The 23560-nt window shown below is 29.5% G+C and overlaps 4 protein-coding genes across 5 annotated transcripts in view; 3 read left to right on the top strand and 1 right to left on the bottom strand.

Annotated features, from left to right (window-relative positions):
• The window catches only part of Aos1 (SUMO1 activating enzyme subunit 1), a 37929-nt gene extending 28023 nt beyond the window's left edge, over nt 1-9906 (bottom strand). Inside the window, exons 1-6 of one of the 2 annotated variants that reach the window (XM_074238746.1) lie at nt 9712-9906; nt 9248-9419; nt 8904-9160; nt 8605-8768; nt 8392-8524; nt 8123-8304 (exon numbers count right to left, since the gene is read on the bottom strand). In XM_074238746.1, coding sequence (XP_074094847.1) covers nt 8142-8304; nt 8392-8524; nt 8605-8768; nt 8904-9160; nt 9248-9419; nt 9712-9809 — 987 coding nt within the window. In that variant the 5' untranslated portion in view covers nt 9810-9906 and the 3' untranslated portion in view covers nt 8123-8141. Of the gene's footprint in view, nt 1-8038; nt 8305-8391; nt 8525-8604; nt 8769-8903; nt 9161-9247; nt 9420-9711 lie in introns of those variants that run through there. The other variant, XM_074238745.1, reaches the window with a different exon arrangement.
• A 1029-nt stretch (nt 9907-10935) lies between these two features.
• LOC141524727 (ferry endosomal RAB5 effector complex subunit 3) lies at nt 10936-14580 on the top strand. The gene is made up of 10 exons (XM_074238743.1): nt 10936-11299; nt 11598-11627; nt 11773-12324; nt 12392-12613; nt 12708-12911; nt 13246-13361; nt 13509-13645; nt 13714-13834; nt 13898-14016; nt 14295-14580. The coding sequence occupies exons 3-10, from the start codon at nt 11828-11830 to the stop codon at nt 14532-14534; spliced, it is 1656 nt and encodes a 551-aa protein (XP_074094844.1). The 5' UTR covers nt 10936-11299; nt 11598-11627; nt 11773-11827; the 3' UTR covers nt 14535-14580.
• Nucleotides 14581-15180: 600 nt separating this feature from the next.
• LOC141524728 (trophoblast glycoprotein) lies at nt 15181-17267 on the top strand. Its single transcript, XM_074238744.1, has 4 exons — nt 15181-15377; nt 15502-15858; nt 15922-16520; nt 16922-17267. Exons 1-4 carry the CDS (start codon nt 15321-15323, stop codon nt 17205-17207), a joined length of 1299 nt encoding a protein of 432 aa, XP_074094845.1. The 5' UTR covers nt 15181-15320; the 3' UTR covers nt 17208-17267.
• Nucleotides 17268-20700: 3433 nt separating this feature from the next.
• On the top strand, nt 20701-22581 carry LOC141524964 (uncharacterized). Its single transcript, XM_074239157.1, has 3 exons — nt 20701-21473; nt 21638-22234; nt 22421-22581. Exons 1-3 carry the CDS (start codon nt 21290-21292, stop codon nt 22579-22581), a joined length of 942 nt encoding a protein of 313 aa, XP_074095258.1. The 5' UTR covers nt 20701-21289.
• Nucleotides 22582-23560: the final 979 nt, after the last annotated feature.

Genomic DNA, 23560 nt, shown 5'->3' with positions numbered 1-23560 from the left:
GTTATAGTCGTCTTTCAAACCATCCTAGCTTTTCTCATCTTCAGTGTACACCTATACATATCCAGGACGTATACTCGACTACTCAATGGGTTCTCTTCCTATTCTATTCCGTTGAATTTAGCATCCAGTTGCCGCTGCTATTTAAATGACAGCCTCTTCTACGTAAATCGTCTCTATTCGAATTCAAATGAGACCTCGTTCACATCATGCCACGCGTCATATACCTCTTCTATTCTAGTACCACCTACATCTTTTTTCCGAGCTTCAACACGTCAAAATCCACCGCCTTCTAACCTGCCCTGATCGTATATTTTTCCATGTATGCACTCAAGTTCAAGTTGAGGGAAAAAGTTTTAATTATATGGAAAAAGCTTAACCTTCAAAAAATTAGGATTTCATATTTTTTTATCAATTGCCAAATATTTTATAAATGATTCAAAAAATGCATTTTTTTTTTTTTTTTTAATTTGATCGAGCTGACTATAAAATTTTTTTGTCAAGCATGTCAAATAAAAAATATTCATGTGAATATCTCTAACGGACTGTCAAGATTAATTATTAGAATGAATTATACTCGATGAAAAATTTAACAAAAAAATTAACTTGATATAAGAGAAAAAAAAAATTTTGAAAATCAATTAAGTTTAATTAGATGCGAACTTTTTTTACCAAATGTTGAAGCATTAATATAAACATGAGAATGCCTGACAAATATTAGCCATCCAATTATGAAGCTCAATGAATAGGCAAACATTATCAAAGCATTAAACATAATACTAATGTCCGGGCTAACTGGACCGGACAAGAGTTGGCAATTATTTGAATGGACAATATAAGGAGCAGAGTAGACAATATAAGAGTACACGGCTTAAGACTGAAACTGAGACTAAGAAACAGAAACCAAGGGATTGAGAAAGATAGCGATATTTCAACAATGAATGGCCACCGGGGACATGCGGTTGAAATTTGATTAGCGTTAATTATCACAAGGTACTTAGTGCTCTGAAGGAAGCCTTGACGCAACTCTCATCCGAGACTTGTTTGTCCGCTTGCTGGTGAATCCGGCTTGGGCTAGCTGAATTATTCAGTTAATTTCCGGTAAACCGAGATTTCACCTCGTACTTTGGTAACATACATAAGTGAACAACCAGAAGTAGGATAGAGACAAGAAATAACAAGGACGCGTAAGAGAAGAACATTATGGATAGATCTAAGACATCGCTTATCCTTGTCGAGCTGAATTGAGTTGCCTTGAGGACGAGGACAGTGACTGAGAAGACGTCGTCGAAAGCACGGGTAACGGATCAGACCTAAGTACGTACTTAGCAAACCTGGAAGCACTGCCGGAGGCGCCTTAATCACGTAATTGCTCGCTAAATCCCGGAGGCTTGGCTCTTAGTGTAACCAAAGAGAGTCGACGGTGTATAGATGGATAGACGAGAAATTTTAAATGAGTCTATCTGCACTCCGAGACTAAAGGCAGGATAGACAAACTAAAGGTGAACGATAAATCCAGATGAAGATCGTGTAATAGAGATGAAGATGATGCATTATAGTTTGCTCCATCATATCTACTAGTGAATTCTATCTGCAAACTACAAAGTAAGAACAAACGGCCTCCGGCTCCATATCTTCTTACTTATTCATTACGCAGAGCCTTTACTTTACTTTGGCAATAGAATGGAAAATTACAAGAGCGCATCTTCAATAAGATATCCTACGTCAACGTGCCCTTGATTTCTGTTCCCGAGAATTCAAAAGTTTACGGTCATTAAATTTATCTTTAGAAGTGGAGTTTTTGTTTTTATTACACTTTCTGAAGTTATAAGTTTTTTTTTTATCACCAGATTTGTTTTTATTTTGGTGGGGGGGCGTTTAGTTTAATTTGATGATTAATTTTTGGACTTTTGAGAATTACATTAAATTTTGAAATTCAAATAATAGTTATAAATTATAAGATTTAACTTTTTAATCTTGTTCAAAAAAAAAATCCGTAGAAGAAAAAATTTTTGAATCATAATAAATTATTTATTGATTCTAATTAAAAAAAAAAATCATTGGAACTTGGTGTACGTTTTTTTGAATGAAAAGAATAATAATTAATGATTGAATAGGATTTGTCTAATCTCTATGATTAAATATATTTTAGTAAAATAATCATAAAGACTGATATCTTGAGTTAATGAATTAATTTTATATGTATCGGAAAATATAGGGTGAATAACAGATGTAACAATCGTCGTATATTTCCAATCGAATGCTCTCATACAATGTCATAAGAAATTATTATATGCTTAACGACTTAGAATTTGAGTTAATATAGCAATTAATGTTTCACCAGAGTTATTTCACGTGTCACACGAATAAGTTATAACAGAGGGTGTTCGGGGGATGCTGGTAGCAGTGCTTTGGATTATTTGTACCCTTGTGAAACGATGTAGAAACAGTTGAGGTTGAGAGAAATATTGCTGAGTTTTTATATATGTACAATATATAGGGTACAAATATAAATATAAGTCTAAGTATAAGTATAAATATACATAAAGATTTAAGCTCCCTCGGTCTATTTATTCCCCACTCAATATTCAATAATTCCGAGTGTCCAGAGCGTCCAGTCCCCTCGAATAGCCTCAAAGTCATTTACAAAAATGTATCTTCCATTGTCTCTTTTTCTGCTGGGTGACATTTTTTGGCCATCAACAAAGCGCATTATCGTCCGACGTGGATAATGTATATCCGAATCAAATCGGAAACCCGAGACATTACGTTCCGGTGGACGTCACCGCAAATCGAGGTTAAGCACTTCCGGATACCCCGAAACTTGTACAAAAATATCTTATATTGATATCATCACTATCTATTATGAGTGTACGCACAATAAAAGTTCCTATTTACTTTAATGTTACGGTAATTGCTTTGGCAACTGCCAATACAATTACCAGCGAGACTAATTTCAGTGAAATGTCGGTAATTTATGTGATGACTCGGCTATTTTTACTACTTTTAAACTTTTGGATTCATATTGGACTAATTTACGTGAACATTTCTATGTAGTTGATAGTAGATGTGATTTTTAAAATGGCAATAAAGTATATTTATTTTTATTGACGTATGAAACGAAAAATGAGTTAATATACCATTTAACCCTCACATAATTTAAGAAACATTATGTAAAAAAAGTCATCGTAGCGTTTAAAAAGCCCCCGGAGGGATGATACGAAAAAAATTCATACAAGCGGAAATGGCCACTTTCTATAAGAAATATATTACATAAAAGCAAAGTTGAGGCAGCGAAAAATAAAAACCAGCCAGAAGCTAAATACAAAAAGCAAAAAATAAAAGAAAACAACCCCTTAAGTCTCTTTTCTCTTAGAATATTACATTCCAATAACTTTAACGTTATTTCAGGTTCAGATTTGCCTGAAATTTGTTTCTTGCCTCTACTAGAAGCCCATAAATATGTAATGCTTCGACTTCCATCTCTCTCATTTTCTCTATAATTTTTCCTCAGCTCTTTTCTTATTTTTCCTCCACCTTTTTGGCTTGTAAAACGGTACGTGTTTGCAGCTTCGTAGGGTTGTAGCTTAAGGCAATGCGCTGTACTCGGTTTGGGATATATCGAAAAGAGAATGGGACACGCGGTAAATCATTTGTCCCGAAAGAAAACACAATGCAATATCAGAGACGTGCAGAAATATAACTCGCTTTTTTTTTTATTTTTTTTTATTTCTTGTTACCATGAAGAAGACGGCGAATTGTGAACACCATAAGTCAACGTTATATTGCCAAAAATACTTTAAAGTGCCACTCAGCTTCTATGTACGCATATTTTGCACATATACCTTGGAATATATAAATTTATATGTGTTACATACAGTGTCGAGTGAATACATAGACGGTATAGTTGGAAGATATAACTCGGTGCGCCCTTTATGCTAAGGATGATATTTTATCACTGGAAGACGCTTTTGAGATTAAATCAACCGGATATTATACGTATAAACGAATACGGTGACATAAAAGATGCTAATTAAATTTTATTTTCAATAAAAAAATTTTATTGACATTTTTTTATGATTTGTTATGTTGTGTGAGAATAAATAAATAAAGTACGTCGAGTTGGATTGAAAATGAAAAATATAAAATAGGTTAGTTGGAATTTCTCCCCTTTTTATATTTAATCAGTTGTTTAAATCCTTCAAGAGGTCTTTTTGTGTACGCGTACAACAATTGAGAGATTCTTAATTAAAAGTTGCACGGTGCGTTGCAATTGTAAATAAAAAAAAGTATGAAAAATGTGTGTTCGCGAACACTGTGCATGTTGATGTTGAAACCAACGCTCGCAGGGAATGAAAGAGAAGATAAGTATCATTGGAAAGTAAAGTAACTCTCAAATAATACTCAAGATTCTGTATAATAGAATTGTAGTAGTTCCCCGAGGAAAAATTACTTTTTCTATCACTTTTTTAGATAAGATAAATCTTCAAGTTATTATCAGTGTTATTTATTGTAACTTATATACGGAAAAAAATAATAAAATAGGAAAAAACAGGAACAAAATTCGGACTAGAGTTAAGAAAACTAAAATAATGCTTTCGAAATCGAACAAAAGCTATGAAATATTGTCCCTAAAATACTGTACAGTACAACGCTGTAATTTATGATCTATGTACTTCCGGTTACAGTGAGATACGGAAAATACTAAGCTAGATTTTATCCTTGATTCATTTTTGGTCCTATAAATTTTTTTTACTCATAAAATTTTTTGATATTTTCGAAGAATAGTGTTTTTATTTTAAAAATTAAACATTTACAAAATCTCCAAAAAGTATAATCATCAAATTCAACCCAAGACTAAAAGAGAAGCTCCAATTAAATTTTAATCTCGCAAATTAATTAAATCCTCGCGTAACAGTTACAATTATCCCTTAACGTCTTGAATATTTATCCGTCTAATCCATTTAATAATCAGATACTTTTATTTTATTTAGTAATCTAGAAGGCATTCTAGGACCGACAAGTCTATTCGGTCCGTCACGAGCCATTAATACAGAAGTAACATAAAGGAGAAAGAGAACTCAAGACCCGAATGCCATTTCCACATCTCGTTTACACAGCTCGGGACGGTTGTTCGGCATTAATTGCGCCGTAGGGCATGTCTTAATTGACAAAGGTCCTCCTGGACGCCACATTAAAACATCTCCATGTCTTTCAGCGGCTAAACATCCTCCCATTTTACTTTTTACTACTTTATTTATTTTTATTTCATTCATGTGAATTTTAATTAACCAAAAAATCTTAACTCGAACAAAAATTAAATTCACGGTTAAAAATAATTATTTCGGCAATAAAATCCTTGTTTTAAACCCTGGAAAATAAACGGAGAGATTTTGTACAAACAATATAGGTAATAAAATAATAGAAAGAATGAAAATAAAATAAATGATTGAGAAGCATGACTCAGACAATTATATCAAGTACATCATAAGGGTTTTTTATTAACCCACCACATGGTACTAAACAAAAGGGCCGATTTCATGAGGTCAGCCACTCGATCTGTCTAGCCAAACAGACAGTTACCTTTTATACAAGTTAAGTAGATGACCCGCAAGTGCTTAACCATTTCAAAATGAATACTTCATCTTTCGTTTCAGTTATATTACATCTATATATTGCTATTATTATTATTATTATTATTATTATTATTATTATTATTATTATTATTATTATACAATATATGTATGACTTTACGAGAGCTTGAGCTACTTCTATTCACCTTACATTCACAAAAATATATAAAAAGCTAAATAAATGGCAATAGTAAAGAAAAGTAGCGAAATTTTATTTTGTTAATGCCATTTTCCCTACACACAAACTTTAAATATATTCATGGACTATGAAATATTTTATTTTTTCTTGGTTCATTGTTATCTTTAAAAATATTATTTTTTATTTTGTACTTTTATCAGATTAATATATATAAAAATTACTTTTTATTATTTTATTTTGAAATTAATATTTTTACTGAACTTAATGGTTGATTTTTGAAGTAAAGTAAATTTGTAATACTGGTTAGTGCAAATTGAAAATACTCGCTTACATTTCTATAAGGAATGTAATGTAAAGACGAATAAAAAGTTAATAAAAGTTAAAGAGAGTGTATGAGGCGATAAGATAACCGATAAGAGAAACGTGTGTCGCGAAATGGGAGTTGTTTAGTTTTTACATGGAAATCAACGCGTAAGAAGTTTTCTCACGTATCTAATTTTTGTGGTCGTAAATATGACATTATTAACACGAATCGTGGAGCTAAGAGCTCGGCTAGTCTGCCTTTATAGCGAAAAAGATGATTGTTTATTTGCAAATACTTACAATATAAAAATTGTTTGATTTTACTTTGAATTCAATTTTTTTAAAGTTAGAAGTTTGATGCGCATAATGGCTGTAATTACTTATTAGAAACAAATAATTGGGGTATTTTCACATTTAATTACTTTTTGTACTCAACAATGATAGTTTGTAAAATACCTGAGTCCATTGTTACTGATATAATAAACAATAACATAAAAAATTAATTAAAGTGTCATTACTTAATGAAGTTTCATTATCTTCATATAAAACAAAAAAAAATTCTTTCATCAAAATTTTTTACAAATACTATAGTACACTTTACTATCTTATTTGATGTTAATAACCGGCATTATTGCTTAGTAATTTTTTAATTGATAGGTAAATAGTCGATAATTCATTGATCCACAATAAAAAGTTTAATAAATTTGATATACTATAAAATTTATTGTAAATATTTATATTAAAGCAAAATTATTACTGCAAGGTTTTTTTTGAGAAAATTTATATCTAATAAGTTTGCATGCAATTTTTTTTTTGCTTGTAAAAGTTAAAAAAATTTAGGCTTTCATGTTTTTGAATAAAATTTATATTTTTTCTTTTTTTGATATTTTTAATATAATTTTTTTTTAAAATATATATATCCATACATTTAAAAAAAAAAATTAACGTGGCCTAGCATAGATTGACCCCACTAATAAATAATTACTAAATTGTTTCGCGTTAAATTATCTAATTAATAAAAAGTATCATTAACTTCAGTTTTAATACTTGTAATTTAATAAAAAATTTAAAAAAAGTCTAATGAACTTGTACTGTGTTGACCGAGTATTAGTTCTTTGACTTAATATAAATTTTAGAACTCAAATCGTCATTATTAAAAAATCAATTAATGATAATGATAATTAACTTTGTTTGAAGTTGAAGTTTTTGATTGGACATGACAAATAAAATGAATAAGAACTAAATAAAATTCTTAATGCGATAAGAAAAATTTCCGATACTGGTAGTTAAATATTAATGCGTAATAAGAAAGTTGCTCACATTCCAGAAGCACCTACGTGTCAATATCGATCTAGTTAAGTACGCGGTGAGTACCTGGGGCCTGGGAAGAAGATTATAGCCAGTAGACAAGAGTACGCGACGGTAGACAAAGGTAGATGTCTAGGGTGACGGTCGCACTGGGGTATGAATAAATTCCGTAGGCTGACTCATGGAAAATAACAACGTCTGCGGCTGAGCTACACTACTTACCGTTTAACTATTTACGTATTTACCAGACTGTATGACTACGCTGCTATCATTTGTACACTTAGGTATTGACTGTTCTGTCAACTATATCTGACGCTAACTTATCAAAGACAAATAATGAAAAATTCATAAGACTTCACAAGATATATTTGGCAGTTTATTCAGGGGATAGCCGGGAATTTTTTATGAAATTTTGGAAAAATAAATGTTACAAAACAAGATTTTTTTTAATTTTAAAAATTCAAATAGTCGAACTAGAAATATTTATGGGAAATTTTTTAGGACGATCGGAATTAATTTAATAAAAATTCCAGGACTGAAAGAATTATTTTTGGAAAATTTAAAAGAACCGGAAGGACTACTGGAATATTGATTCTAAAATAATTATTATAGGCATATTGAATGTAACTTTGTATTTACGGATTACGGAAAAAAAAAATTTTATTTACTTATAAGAAATTATGTTTTATTGGAATTTTCAAACGGAATTTTCGTACGATACTGATTATTTTATTTATTTTACCTTTAGAATAAATAATGCTTTAATAGCCGAGCTGCACAACTTTGCCGCACATTGTGTGAGGGTTAAACAGGAACAAGTTGTTATGTGGAGGCTCTTTCTGGGAAACAGTCTTTATTATTTCTTGGCCCATTATTCCGCCGATTATGGCACACGTGGGGCTTGTTTGGGCGTACAAATCTCCTCTGCAATAAAAGAAATTAAAAAAAAATAAATAATACAAATCATTTTTTTTTTTTTTTTTTTTTTTCCCCCAAAAACAATGAACTTACTCGAGTAAATAATTAATCTTATCTCCCAAATTATTCTTTTCAATGATAGCGCGTGCTTCGGAAAGCAAAACATTGCAATCACGTTCATTTGGCAGCGGATCTCTGCGATGTTTCTCACGATAGTTTAACAAAACTGTAAAATAAAAATTTATTGATGAAATATTAACAGTATTTATTATAAATATATTGATGGAAAATAAAAAATTAATTTACCTTGGAATAAATAATAAGTTTCAGTATCTTTAGGCAATTGTGTAGCGTCAAGAATTTTATGAATCGGTACAAATGTTTCTTCGTTTCTGACGTTGACAGTAGTGCTTTCGACTTTAGGTTTGTCTGAACCAGATTCTTTGGTTTTCTTTGTTTGCATTACTTCCCTGTAATGATAAAAAAAAATATATATTTATATTCACAATTAATAACTAAGGTAAAGGCACCAATTATTGACACTATAAGAGACTTGATTAGAATTTCATCTTTTTTTAACATATTTAAAATTAAAATAAACTTACATAACATATTCATGGATAATCAAGTCAGAGAAAGTGTAGCCAAAAGTTCCCCAAACATCCCCAGCGAAAAATTTAACGCCGTAGTTTCTGCAAATATCATTCAATTTTTTAAGCTGAGTGATAGTGCATTCAGAAGCGCAGATAACGTCAAAGTCCTTGAAATATTCGTCATTTTTACTGTCAACATGATCCTCATCGGCTGAAACTTTTACCATAGGATTCAAATTTTGCGCTCTAGATACTGAAGCTGTTGCTCTCTGTCAAAAAATTCATTCATCAACCATGATTAATTTACTTAAGTTATAAATAGAATAAAAAATATCAAATAAACTAAATCAACTCACGTTTGTACCAATGTCATTTTTAGTAACAAAAAATTGAGAACATGAATCACCGGTGTCAACATTACGGTGATCTAGGAATGTTACTGACTTGACACCAGCAAGGATTATGTTTTTAGCAACTTCGGCAACGAACCCATTCATTCCGATCAAAAGTACACGTGCTAATCGTAATCTGCAAACAAAAATAAAAAAATTTATTCATTTATGCGATTAAAATAATTTCATGATATTTTTTAATTTTATTTAACAAATAAATTTATTCTGAAAAAATTATTGAAAAAAATTTTCATTTTTAATTTTTTTTTGTTAGAAAAATTAAAAAATATCTGGTAAATTTATTTTCAAAATAATTTCTAATTATTTTATAAATTTTGATTTGTTTTATATAAATTAATAATTTATTGATCGAGTTTGATTATTACTACAAGAGCCGGCAAATTGTAGGTTATAGATTATTGTCTTACCTTTTCTGTGATTCCAAACCCCATAAACGGATTTGCCTGTCATATAATTCAGCTTCCGCGTCAGTAAGCATTTCAATGCCGTTTTTATTATCACCCATTGTTTAATTATTTAAATAAATCAAATACTATTTATTAAATCACGGACGAAAGCCAGAAAAACACAAACCGACGCTAGTTTCGGGTACTAACTGAAGTATCATGCGAGTTCAGCAGTGCTGCCAATGAGTTTTTAACCAGGAAATTTGAAATAGCCGCGCTTTTGCGCGTGCGCGCGCCATCTTACCAACATTCAGAGTTTTTTACTGGTCGTTGGTAGAATAGCTTTGTCATTCATCGGCTCAGCTTCCGATGAGTGTCAACCAGTTTTTGTTTTGTCGTAAACGTCTCTCTGTGCGAGTTGTGTACATTTAAATGAAATGCAGTTATTTAAATAATATTCATTTCACTTAAATACTTTAAATAATTATTTTATATGACTTTGATTGATAGTTCATTTGTAGTGTTTCAAACTGTCATGGCGTTTGCAGTCAATCAAGTCATAGTTGCACTCCAAGCAAATTTTTTTAATTGTTTTAAAGTTTATAAATTCATTAATTTGACGAATCACTTAACTTTTGTTGATTCTTTAAGCCGAGAGTTAGCAAATGTTCGGGATATAAATATGATAGAGTTCATAACACTGAAGTTGACAGATATTAAAAATTTTTTTTAAATTTTATAACAATTAAATTATTAAAAAAAAAATTAATTTAAAAATTTCACATGTGAAAATTAATAAAAATTACAAGTGAAAATTTTTGGAAACATTTTTTTAGTGTAATTAATTCGTTAAAAAAATTTTTAAAATTGACAGCTGACCGCTAACTTCAGTATTATTAGAGTTCATGATAGTAGGAGTAGCTGACATAGGTAAAAAATTTAATAAAAATTAAGTTAGCCGACATTTAAAAATTTTAATAATTTATTTTATTGAAAAGTTATTTAAAAAAAAATTAAAAGAAAAAATTTCACACGTAGAAAATTTTAAAAATTACACATGCAATTTAAAAAAATTTTTTTTTTGTTATAATTTAATAAATTAAATAAAATCAAACTTTTTTTGACAAACTAAATAGTATTAGATAAAATAATTATTTCGAGAACGTATTTTTTCCGATTTTTTGTAATGTAAAAAATAATAGTTTAGTTATTTATACAGTCCTGTTCTATTATTTTTGCAGAACAGTGGTAAAAAGTGTTTGACATCAGTGATTGACAGTCAGAATATAATTGGAGTAGACAAGTAGCAGACTTCGATTCCTGCAGCAGCAAAGCAGCTTAATCATCATCATCATGACCACCATCGTCATCTGGCATCGGCCGGTAGGGAAATAGCAGTTAAGTGATGTATTTTAGCTGATGGATCAACCCTTCTGCACATTATTTTTCTACCGAGGTTTGTTAATGCTTTCAATTGCATTTTTTTTTTTTTTTTACAATTCTGATTGATCCATATTATGCCATTTTCTCGCTCATTCTGTCGGCAACATCGGATTCGATTGTAAAATGTTGAAAACATACAAAAAACACTGCTTGATATAATTGTTAGGTGAATACTATTAATATTTTATAAACATAATTATTTTTCATTGCATAAAAGATGATTTTTTATAAAATTACTGAAATCTGGAGAAAATTGTAATGTTGGTACTAGGAATGGGCGTCAAAAAAATAGTAAACATTTCAACTGTCAAATCATTTTACAATAATCCCATTACACAAAATGGTTTTTTATTTACGACAATTATTTAAAGTGTAAAAGTTATTTTTGTAGTGAAAAAAGTTTTAATACTCAAGAATTAATTATAGTTTTTTTATTTTTATTTTTATTTATTTTCGTCTTGTAGGTTATGTTACCTATATGACAAATTATTTTAGTAAGTAAATTATTTAATTATTTTTTAATTAACAATTTTATTTATTTATCATTTTTGATGATAAATTTGGGTAATTATTTTTTTTTAATCTAGAGTAATTTATTCAAATAATTTTATAAATTATTAATTAATATTTATTATTTAGGACTGAAAGTGCTGGAGTTCGAGATTATAATTTAATAAATTTACAAACTACAAAAATGTCTGAAGACTTGCAAGAAAAAATATTTTTATTCCAATTTCCCACTTGTACGACCAATCAAAATTACACATTGGAAATACCATTAAAGATTCCATACAATGGATCAATCAAGGAGTTGACATACCGAATAATGAGCGCATTTAAATTGCCTTGTTATGTCAAGAAAGATTTGTTAAATTCTCTGGAGCAGACAGTAAAAAACTGGACTCAAAATTACTATGACGAGCGAGACGAGAAGTTGATAAAATCCGCCAGGAGCGGAGAGATAGATTTAGAAAAGATAATTAAAAACTGGGAAAAGGCTTACAGAGAAAAGACAGCAGAGTATGCTCAGCCCATGGGGACTACTGACGAGGAATTATTCGCGGCAGCTTACCATAAACTCGTACACTCACCTTCCCTGGAACCGATTTTACAAGCTGAACACAAGTATGGTAAAGATGTTACTGATGTTATTCACATAAAAAATTCAGAATATGATCAGTTGACTCAAAAGTAAGTTTTTTGTTAAATTTATTTGTCAATAATGATTATTAAATATTTTATTTTATTTTATTTTCAGACAAACAGAGGAAATGCGAGTAGCTGTTGAAAAATTAGAACTAGGATCGACCGAAAAATCTATTAATGAAATGGCTGCGAGACATTTTGAAGAGCAAAGTTTATTGCAAGGTCACTGGGGATCTAGAATAGATGCATTGAAGTTGGAACAGAGGAGACAATATCGCAACTGGATCATGAGATTACTTGAAGAGCAGCAGACAAATATGCTGCCGACTCCAGTGTAATTTTATTTAAACTTTAATTTTTTAATTTAAAACTTGATTAAAAATAATTGACCGCAAAATTAGAATTTATTAAATTTTTTTTTTAATTAGAGGATCGCCAGTAGTTCCAATGCCTTTTGTAGCAGCAACATTGGAAACCGTAGAAGCTAAGGAAAAAATAAAAACATCAGACTACCCTCAACTGGAAGAGAGTTTTACAATCCACTTGGGGTCACAAATGAAGCAGATGCATAACATCAGAATTTTAACCGGTGATGTTTTAGATTTCTGTCGCACTAAGAATAATTCTGCCAGGTATTTTTTATTTATTTAAATCTTAAATTTATAAAATTTATAAAATAATTCACGAGTTATATATAGACACAAAAATAAATTTGTAGCATAATATATGTAATTGCGCTAACTAGTTTACATATTATGTGTATCATAAGCATAAATTATATTAATTTGTTAATCTTATCGCTTGTTTATCATAGTTCCATGTTTACGAATTTCTATATAGAAACTTTTGAAATTTTTAATTACTGCTATCTCAAACTTTATGATAAAAACATTCAATTGGGATTAAAGAATCTAAAATTTCATTTATAATTGATGCATAATAATTGATATTAATTTATTTTTTAAGTATGGAACCAACTCCTCAAAGATTGCAAACAGCATTAGGATTGTACTCAAATGATTTGTGTGGAATTGTCGTTCTAAGCGACAATCATCTAGGAAGTTACTCGGGCATAACTAAAGGTTTGAATACGATTAATTTTAATCATAAATTTCTTGCTATCAATTAGTATAAAATTAATCTAATTTTTATCGATAAGCATAAAAATAATTTACGCAATAATCCATTCAACCATCACAAGACTGATCTCAATGAACTTTTATTCGTAGAATTATCAACTATATGCCAGCTTACTACGGAGTTCCATTTTCCATCAATGGAAGAGCAGTTGGAAAAAATACGCGATGATGTCAAAGAAGCTGTCGCTTGGAGACAAGCTCATCATAAAGATACCAATGATTTACCAGTAATTTTATTTGGTTATTAATTTAATTAATGATTTAATATTTTATAATTTTTTTATCAATTATTCAGGTCAAAAAGTCAACTTTGAGTAAGTCGCTACAAACTGGTGATGTTTTTATTACAAGACATTCCAATTTAGCTCAGGTTCATGTTGTATTTCATATGGTTATTAATGATTCACTTAGATCAGGTATTTTTGCCAATTTGTCTTGTTATTTATGGACAAACTAATATTAAAATTTTTTTTTCTTAGGAGATATAAATTCAAGACATCCAGCAATATTGGGATTGAGAAATATTTTAAAAACAGCATGTTGTAATGACGTTACAACGCTTACTATTCCTGTCTTATTAGTACACGAAATGACAGAAGTATTTTTTATTAATTAATATCTTTATTTTTATTTATCACTCGCACAAGGAGCGAAGGTCTTAAAACTTGACCTTGAATAATCAAAAATATTTATGATTAAAAGTTATAAGCATGAAATTAAATTTGTGAATTTAAAAATGATCCAGTTGTTGCATAAATACAATTGTAGATATTTTTTTCAGTAATTTAAAATTAAAATTTTCTTGTGCGAAAATTTATTTATTAATGATTATAATTTTCTAGTGTTATTAATGAGTAAAAATTTTTTTTAACATAGGATATGACAGTAGCCTGGTGTACAAAGCGCGCGGAACTTGTTTACAAGTGTGTAAAAGGCTTTATGATCGAAATGGCTTCGTGGGGAGGAGCTGAACTAAAAAATTTACAGTTCCTTGTACCCAAAGGCATGTCCGAAGAAGTTTTTGGGACTTTAGCAACGATGTTACCCAGTATTTTTCGTGTATCTAATCCGTTGGTATTCAAAGTATCCAACGCGCCAGTTACTCCGAAAAAATAATTCTATTTTTACTGCTTTTTTTTTAAAATCTAGGTGGATTTTTTTTTTTTTTCAGTAAAAAAATTTCAAGAAGTATTATCACAAAATATATATGTATGTATTGAAAATATACAAGAAAAATCTGTGATTATTTGCTCATTTTTTATTATAAATTTTAATTAAATCAATGAAGAGGTTAATTAAATTCAGTGCAAGAAGATAAGATTGCTAAGTGCAATAAATAATTATGAGTGATTGTCACTTCATTTATAATTTAATTTTCAATTCATCACAAATGATATTTACAATTATTTTTTTTTATTCTCACTTTGATACTATTACTCATTAATAAATTGTAAATTGTAATTAATGTAATGTAATGATCATATATTTTATACATGTATATAGTAAATAAATCTATAAAACGCCATGAAAATATTTATTTTAGGTCACCATCACTTGATAAAATTAATTGTACGGAAACAAAGCGTTGAGATAATGCTAGAGAATAATAGAATCAATTTTTATTTAAAAAATAAAGTTTTAGAGATGAATTTATTTATAGGAATAATATAAATATAAATAATGGGTATTTATAATTATTATCACGTGTTATCTTTAAAAAATGGTACATTAGCCCCACAATAATGAACTTATGACCTAATCGCCAAGTCTCGCGCGGGTCTTGGATCTCGGGTTTTAGTTTTAAGTCGTCATTCTTCGTCAAACTCATTGGACTTAGATCCCGAGTTAATCGGGATAAAATTACTTTAATTTTTTAAATTTTATTTTAAATTTAAATAAAAAATGTGGTTTAATTTTTTGGTTTTTGTTGTGTGTATTTTTGGTGTACAGTCGACTGTGGTGAGTGTATATTTTAATTTATAAATCAAGTTAATCGAATTAAATACTGAAATTAAAAATACAATTAATTTAAATAAACTAAAATCGTCAATTTGTCTAAATTTAAAATTATTCATAATTGCAGGTGGATTTATCCCACAAAGGATTAAAAAAAGAAACTTTTTTCGTTAATCTCCAGCGACAACTAAATCTTCATGAAGTGACGAATTTAATATTAAAAGGAAATCAATTTGACAGTTTCCTCGACTGTTCGACGAATCTAGATCACTTGAAATCGTTAGATTTAGCAGAAAATCATTTGCAAAGATTTTTCTTTCTCTGCAAAGATGAGTATAATTTGGAGTATTTAAACGTGAGCCACAATCATCTGGAATACATCGACGATTTCGCGCTTAATAATCGAACGTCTAAATTAAAATTGCTCGATCTTTCGTGGAACAGATTGAGTGTCATCAACGAGACTATGATCGAACATATGAAGGTATTTTATTAATTAATAATTTTTTATTTGAATTTCAAGTCAATCATTTAATATTTTTTCTAGATCCTGGAGTATTTATCAATAGCGCACAATCCTGTTAATGATATCCACGAGAGCGCATTCATAAATCAGCAAAATTTAGTGCATCTAGATATGAGTAACGTTTCAGCTTCATTTATACCAACTTCATTATTAAAACCGCTGACGAAGCTATCATTTTTAAACATTTCGTTCAATCCAATCGAAACTTTGCCTTTTTTACCAGCATTGTTGACAGAACTTGATATCTCCGGTACAAATATTCTATTCATCAGCGAAATTTCGCTGCCTCATTTGTCGCGATTCCATTTGAACCACATGCCGAATGTAACAGAAGTTGTATTAAACGACTTCGAAAATATTACCATGTTGGAAGTATTGTCATTTGAGAACTGCAAAATGCTTACGGAATTCCGAACCTGGCCTCCCAATAGCAGACTTTTACCACATCTGAGGTACTTGTCTTTAAAAGGAAGTGCTCTGGAGACACTGGATGAAAATCTGAGACCGATTTTGCAGAGAACGGCTGAAGTTGATCTTCAAAATAATCCATGGCACTGCGATTGTCGGATGCAATGGGTCAATCGATTGAATATTTCCAACGATCTTAGTCGTGAAATTAGGTAACAGTTTCAATCAACCAATTAACATTTCATAGCAGTTAATTCATTTTTACAGCGCAATAAAAGTTCAAAAATAGTAATAAAAGCTTTATTCGGGATTTTGGTCTTAGGGTGTAATACAAATTTTCTACAGTCGGTATTAAAGATTCTTTGATTGTAAAATTGACTTATCATAAATTTTTGTCGGTAAGTTTTTTATTTTTATTCAAATCTGATTGATGTCGCTTCAAGCTCTTTAAAGCTTTAAATAGAGTTTTTATTACTATCAATGATAATTACAATGAATATTAATCAACAGTTAAGTGTTGAATAAATTTCTAATTATTAAATCAAGCACAAATCAATGAAAATTTACATATACTTTAATAAATAATTAATAATCAAAATCTAATTAATTACAGATGTAAAACACCAGAGGAGCATGCGAGTATATTATTATCAGCAATACCAAATCGCGAGTTAATATGCATTGAAATATTAAGCTCAGCTTATCTAGCAATATGGGCATCAATATCGATCATAATACTCGCACTCACCCTCGCCGGAATGTACCTCTTATGGCGAAGTCCTCTCCGTCAATGGATTCTCCCAAAACGCGGGGGTGACACAGTTTCATATAAAAATGTAAAGGAATCCTCGAACGATTTGATAAGAATTCTAGTCACCGATGACCACGCCGAGGATTGAAGATTAAATTTCAACAAGAAAAAAATTGTACAATATGTTATTAAATTATATATTTTTTTTCTTTTTTTTTTTTTTTTCTACCTGCGTTGCTTATTTATCCACGAAAGGTTGAGTGTCTTAAAGGGCGCAAACAATAATTTAGAACGCATTATTCAGCGCGTATGGATCTGAATAGATGCTCAACATTGACGTTGATGCACAAAAGCCAGAAAAACATTCTGATTTACAGTTCATTGAGTAAACTATTACCAAAGCGAACGATAATCACAGCCCCATTTCACCCTATCCTTACACGAGAACAACAAACGAGACTCTCTTCCTCCACTGTTACTTTTTTCCTCTCCGTTATATCTAAATTTAAATTGAAATTGTTGATACGGGAGAAGAAAAGAGATAAGAGAGAAAGAGAGAAGAGTCAAGTCGAGTCTTCTGAATGAAAGTTCACCGTGCGAGCCATTTCTTACACTTTCAATCAACCAACCCCTTTAACAAATTACTGTGTACTTTTTTTAGCTACAATATTCACATATATGTTTTTATATTTATATGTATGAAAAGATTTTACCACAAAAGTAAGGGTTGACTGCTTTTAAATAACTTTGAGGATTATTGATTTTATTAAAAAGTATTTGTCGATTTTTTTTCTTTTATTTCATTTTATTAGACTAACGTTTGCGATCGATCAAGCAAATTGATGACCTATTTTTTGATAAACTCTATCCATGTTTATAATTTTATGAAACAAAATTACAATAAAAATTAATTTCCTTTGAGGTGGCCGAATTTTAAAAAATCTTACCAGAAAAAATTTTATGAGTTAAAATTTTTAAATATCAAAACTTGAAGACTCTTAAAAAATTTAACTTTCAATAATTAGATTAAATTTAAAACTATAAATTTTCAAATTATTGATTTTTTAATTTTTTTTTTATCGTCATTTAATAAGTTTAGAAAATTTCAAAAAAATAATTTTAATACTCTTATTAAAAAAAATTTTTCCATGCAATGCAAATAATGAATAATTTTTTTATTCTGTGGTTTAAGAGTGGTCAGATAAAATGCGTTAATATATGTATAGATATATGCGTATTAAGATCGTCAGAAGCCTTGACATGAACGGTGATCGCGTGCGATGTAGCGATGAGCCTTTGTGCTAAAGTATGATCTTCCTACGGGAAGCATATCGAGTTACACGTTATACGTGTGCTTAAACCCATCATATTCATATTATACATATAGTATGTATTATATACTACAGAAGTGCAGTGCATAGCAGTAACAGTAGGCTACTTCATCATATATATAATGCAAACACATATATGTCAAATTCGCTGCTTATGTGTTATACGTATACAGAGCCCGTATCGGCTCTCGATTTACAATATATTAAGTCTGTATCGGGATAATATTGCATACCAATGTCATATTTGATGATCCGATATATCTAACCATATTTCTTTCTTTGTATGTGTTATATATACATTCATATATTATACCGTAGCAAAGATGTCAATTTAATCAAAAGTTTAAAAATAATTTAATTGACTGCAAATTTTTCTTACATACAAAAAAAATTAGGAAAGCAATTAAAAAAAATTTTTTTCGTCGTTTTTTTTAGATTTCTCAAAAAATTTTTTTATTTTTCTTTACTACAATATTTGTGTAAATATATATAAATTTTACTAAAATATTTATGTGAATCACTATAAATATTAAACACATTCGTGATTACAATAAATTCATAAAACGAATTGATATTTTTTCCAATGAAGTGCGAGCGTAGTGCGATCCTGTAAACAAATGGTGTTATAAAAATAAAATGAATAAAATAAAATTAAAGAGCGTTGTATCGGAGATTGTGGATGTGAATTGTTAAAAACCACAGTAATACGGATATTTTGTTTTTTAATGGCGGTGGTGACGTTGCCGAGTATTTTTTGGCCAAGGGGATTTTATCTGATTAAACCGTCATGGAAACATGGGGTTACGCGTGTAAGCTGGGCTATACGCGCGTCCATGGGGAACATCGAACAACTGAATAATGAAAATAAAACCCACGATGTTATCGTTAAGCACTGAGGGATTACCAACGCATCAGCGCGTCCCCGATGAACTTACTCAGTGCGCGACGTACCAGTACTAGTACCTACATGCTACACTTTATACTCCACTCTTGTATGCTATCCGTACACTCTACCGTTAACGTTACATGCTATGCTCACTTCTATGTAAATCTATCACATCGTACTTTTACATGTATATGTAAATAGGTTTTCAATTTATTTACATGATAGTCGGAAAAATGTATACTTGAATTCCGTCAGAAAATATCAAGCTTTTTTTTTTGTCATATATTTTTTTTTATTTCAATTTTGAGAAAATACTTCGCTTATTATTTTTTATTTTTCTTCACTGATTAAAATTTTAACTTCATTCAAGAGAAAAAATCTTGAAATTAAAAATAATTAAAAAAAATTTTTTTTTCTTGAATTGAAAAATATTTTTTATTTAAAAAAGTTTTCTTAGCTTGAATAAATTTTACTTGATAAAAAATTCTGTTATATAATTTTTTGTTCCAAGAATTTTTTTCTTGAATCAAGTTAAATTTTTTTTCAGTACATTTATTAATTTTTAATATACTAAGCGAATAGAATTTAGCGATGAATTAACGCTAACGCATTTACGATAAAGTTATCTTCCATATGCCTTTCTAATAAATACGTACCATGTATTCTGTATTATGTTTATATATATATATATATATATATATATATATATATATATATATATATATATATATATATATATATTAGGGTGATTCAAAAAAAAAGAATATTTTTTTTTTCGTTTGGTACTCTGAAAAATAGGTTCCTAGACACCTCTAAGAAAGCCTCTCCAAGCATGAGTTCTTAATTGTAACGGGAAGGTCCTCCTTCTTACAGTTTTCTATTTTTTCTTATTATCAGATAGAAAAATTTATATCTCGCTTCCAACTACTTGAAAAAATATCTTGTTCCTTAGATTTTGTAGGAAATTGAATGCTCTACAAAAAAGGTCTCTTACGATTTTTTCGTAAACCCAACCGTTTAAAAGATATTAACGGTTAAAGTTTGATTATTTTTGGGAAAATTTTTTATTTCTTATGAATTTTATAACTCAATGAAAAAAAATCATTATGAATGATGAAACTCATAGTTTTGTAGGAAATTTACTGCTCTATAAAAATGGTCTCTTATGATTTTTCGATCAAGTTGAGCGTTTACGAGATATTCATCGTCAAACATCAATGCATATCAATTTTTCTAGTTTTTGATCAATAATTCGAAAAATTTCAATTTATTCTGTGAGTTTCAAGGAAATTTAGACAAATTTGAGTTTTTATTATAAAAGCAACTCCTATAGATGTTTTCTGTTCAAAAATTCATTTGAAAGTTTTTATTCTAATAATATTTTTTTAATTTTATCTTTAATAATTTAAAATCTTAATCGCGTTGTCATTTATTATTATGAAATTTGTTCAGTGCGTATTTTTAAATTGTTTTTCACAAAATATACATAAAATTTTCGTTCGAGGGGATTTTTGTTTTGAATTCCATTTCTTCTTCTGTTTGTCTTCTGAAACTAACGCCATCTATGTTTTTTACTCTCAACTATCTTCAGTATCTACCCATTTCATACCGTATTTTCAGTGTTCCTAAAACTGATCATCTTGAATACGTAATAAAATAATTCATTTTAAATAAGTCTTATAATCATCACATAAATTTATTTATCATCAATTAACCTACAATGAATAAAGAAATACGTTTTATCGGAATACCTCTACAAAGAATTTCGGAACGTAAGTTACCAAAAGTGAAAGAGGTTATGCGTGTGTTTTTCTACCAACTTAAAATTTTAAAGTATTCAATCAAACAAAGTGCTAAAAATTCAGTTGACCAAGTTATTGAACTGTGGAGAAAAAATCAGATTCCAACTAGTGGAGCTCCTAATGCAGTCAAAAATTTCTTCGCTATCACAGTCAATAGTTAAAATTACAAAAAAATTTCGATAAAAAGAATTCAGCGCAAAACCAAAAGGAAATGAAATTTCAGACTGATCTTGAACAATTATTCGACATTGTGAGCGAAAAATCCTTAAAAGTGCTTGATGATAATATTAGAAAGTTGTATTTGGATCAAAAATTCGGTACCCATAAAGAGATTCTTTCTAATAATGTACCTGTATCAAACTTAACCACAACTATGATGGGAATAGATGAGAGTAGTAAGTATCTGAGATATTTAATTATTATAAAGTCAGGTAGTAGTGTAACTTTTCATAGATGACTAGATGACATTTGACTAGACAATTTTTGGAGTCCTTTCTTAATTATTTGTCATCAAAATGAATAAATTCTATACATTTTCTTCGTTTAATTTATAAAACAGATCTTATTCCAGACTTAGATCAACCGTCTACCAGTCATGCGATTGTTCCAAGTGAAAAATCAGAGTCGTTCTCTACGTATACATTAAGTGGAGTTACAAATTTTGGATCTGATTCAGAGTATGAACCTCCAATTCCGACAAAACGAGCAAAACTTGATGTCTTAACTCCTGAAGTCATTTTTGGACTCGACCGAGCTAATGTCAGCAGTAGAAATGCGATGTTTATTATTGCTCCGGTTTTACTAGCAGTAGGTATTAAAATTGAAGATACAACGCTCAATTATAGTTCAATTCAACGAGCTCGTATGCTTCAAAGAAAAGACATTGCTAAAGGACTTAATGACAACTTTAAGACACACGATAAATACGTTGTGCATTGGGACGGAAAAATGCTGAATGACCTTGTTGGATCAAAATCTGTGGAACGGCTACCAGTTATTTTAACTGCATTTGGTACCGAACAATTACTTGGGGTTCCAAAAATGAATTCTGGGACGGCAGACAATCAAACATCAGCCATTTTATCGACATTGAGTGAATGGGGTATTACTAATTATGTTAAGGCGATGTGTTTTGACACGACGGCAGTTAATACAGGTAACTTATCAATGATAATTTAATCTAAAAATATTTAATTATTAACGTTCTAGTTTAATTTTTATTGCTTACTGAATTTCACTTTTGAAATTATTGAGAATTATTTACTCATTTGGATTTTAAATATAATCTACAATTTGTTGAAAATATTAAATTTAACGATAGTTATCTATTTTCTTTATACAGGAATTTATAACGGTACATGTAAGGCAATTGAAAAGACTTTGGGAAGAGAGTTAATGTGGTTACCATGTCGTCACCACATTTTTGAGATCATATTGAGAAGTGCATTTGAAGTATATTGGCCTGTCATCTGGGCCAAACGTACCAATGTTCGGAAGATTTAAAAATCATGGGATGAAATAAATAAAACTAATTATAAATCTGGAATTGAAGATACTGTTGTTGCTGATATCATTTTGGATAAAAAAATGAAATATCTAGTTTAATTGCACAATCCTTACAGGTATGATTTAACTGCGATTTTAAGAAAAAAATTTTCTTGTTTCTGACAAATTTTTAATTGTTTTTGATAGTTACTACAACCCCGAGATGACTATAAAGAATTGTTGGAATTGTCGTTGATTTTCCTTGGAGAAATGCCTCAAGAAGAAATTTTTTCAAACGTCCTGGTGCAATTCATCATGCTAGGTGGTTGGCGAAGGCAATTTACAGTTTAAAAATGTTTCTATTCAGAAATGAATTTAAACTTTCTAATAAAGAATTGGACGGTCTTCGGCAAATTTGTATATTTATAGTTACACTGTATTTAAAAGCTTGGTTTTCATCAACTTCTGCAACAACTGCTGCTAATCATGACTTGCAGTTTTTGAAAAATTTATTCGAGTACAAAAATATCAATTCATTGATTTCTTCAGCAACTTGTGAAAAAATGATTTTGCATTTATGGTATTTAAGTGATGAACTTGCCATTTTATCATTATTTGACGATACCGTTTCATTGGAAGTAAAAAAATATTGTTGGAGCTGTTAATACTCGTAACGGTACAGATTCTAAAGCTAAAAATTTATAATTGATAAAAACGATTTGAATTCATTAACGCAAAAAGTCTGAGTGACTTTGTTTCTAAAAAGTCTTTAAATCTCTTTAAAATCTTTGATTTACCATATGACTTCCTTGATAAAGATATTGAATCGTGGCCTACTAATGACAGTTACATTGAAAATAAAGAATACTTTAACCAATTGAAAGTTGTTAATGATTCAGCAGAACGAGCTGTTGCATTAGTTAGTGAGTATAATCAATGCTTGACAAAAAATGAAGAGCAATTCCAATACTTATTGCAAATTATCAAAGAACATCGA

The sequence above is a fragment of the Cotesia typhae genome, unplaced genomic scaffold (assembly GCF_013202065.1).
Source record: "Cotesia typhae breed Kobodo isofemale line unplaced genomic scaffold, CoteBio_Ctyphae contig_23, whole genome shotgun sequence".
In the NCBI taxonomy this organism is placed as follows: Eukaryota; Metazoa; Arthropoda; class Insecta; order Hymenoptera; family Braconidae; genus Cotesia; species Cotesia typhae.
Note: the sequence above shows the minus strand (reverse complement) of the source record. Positions and strands in the feature narration are given on the sequence as shown.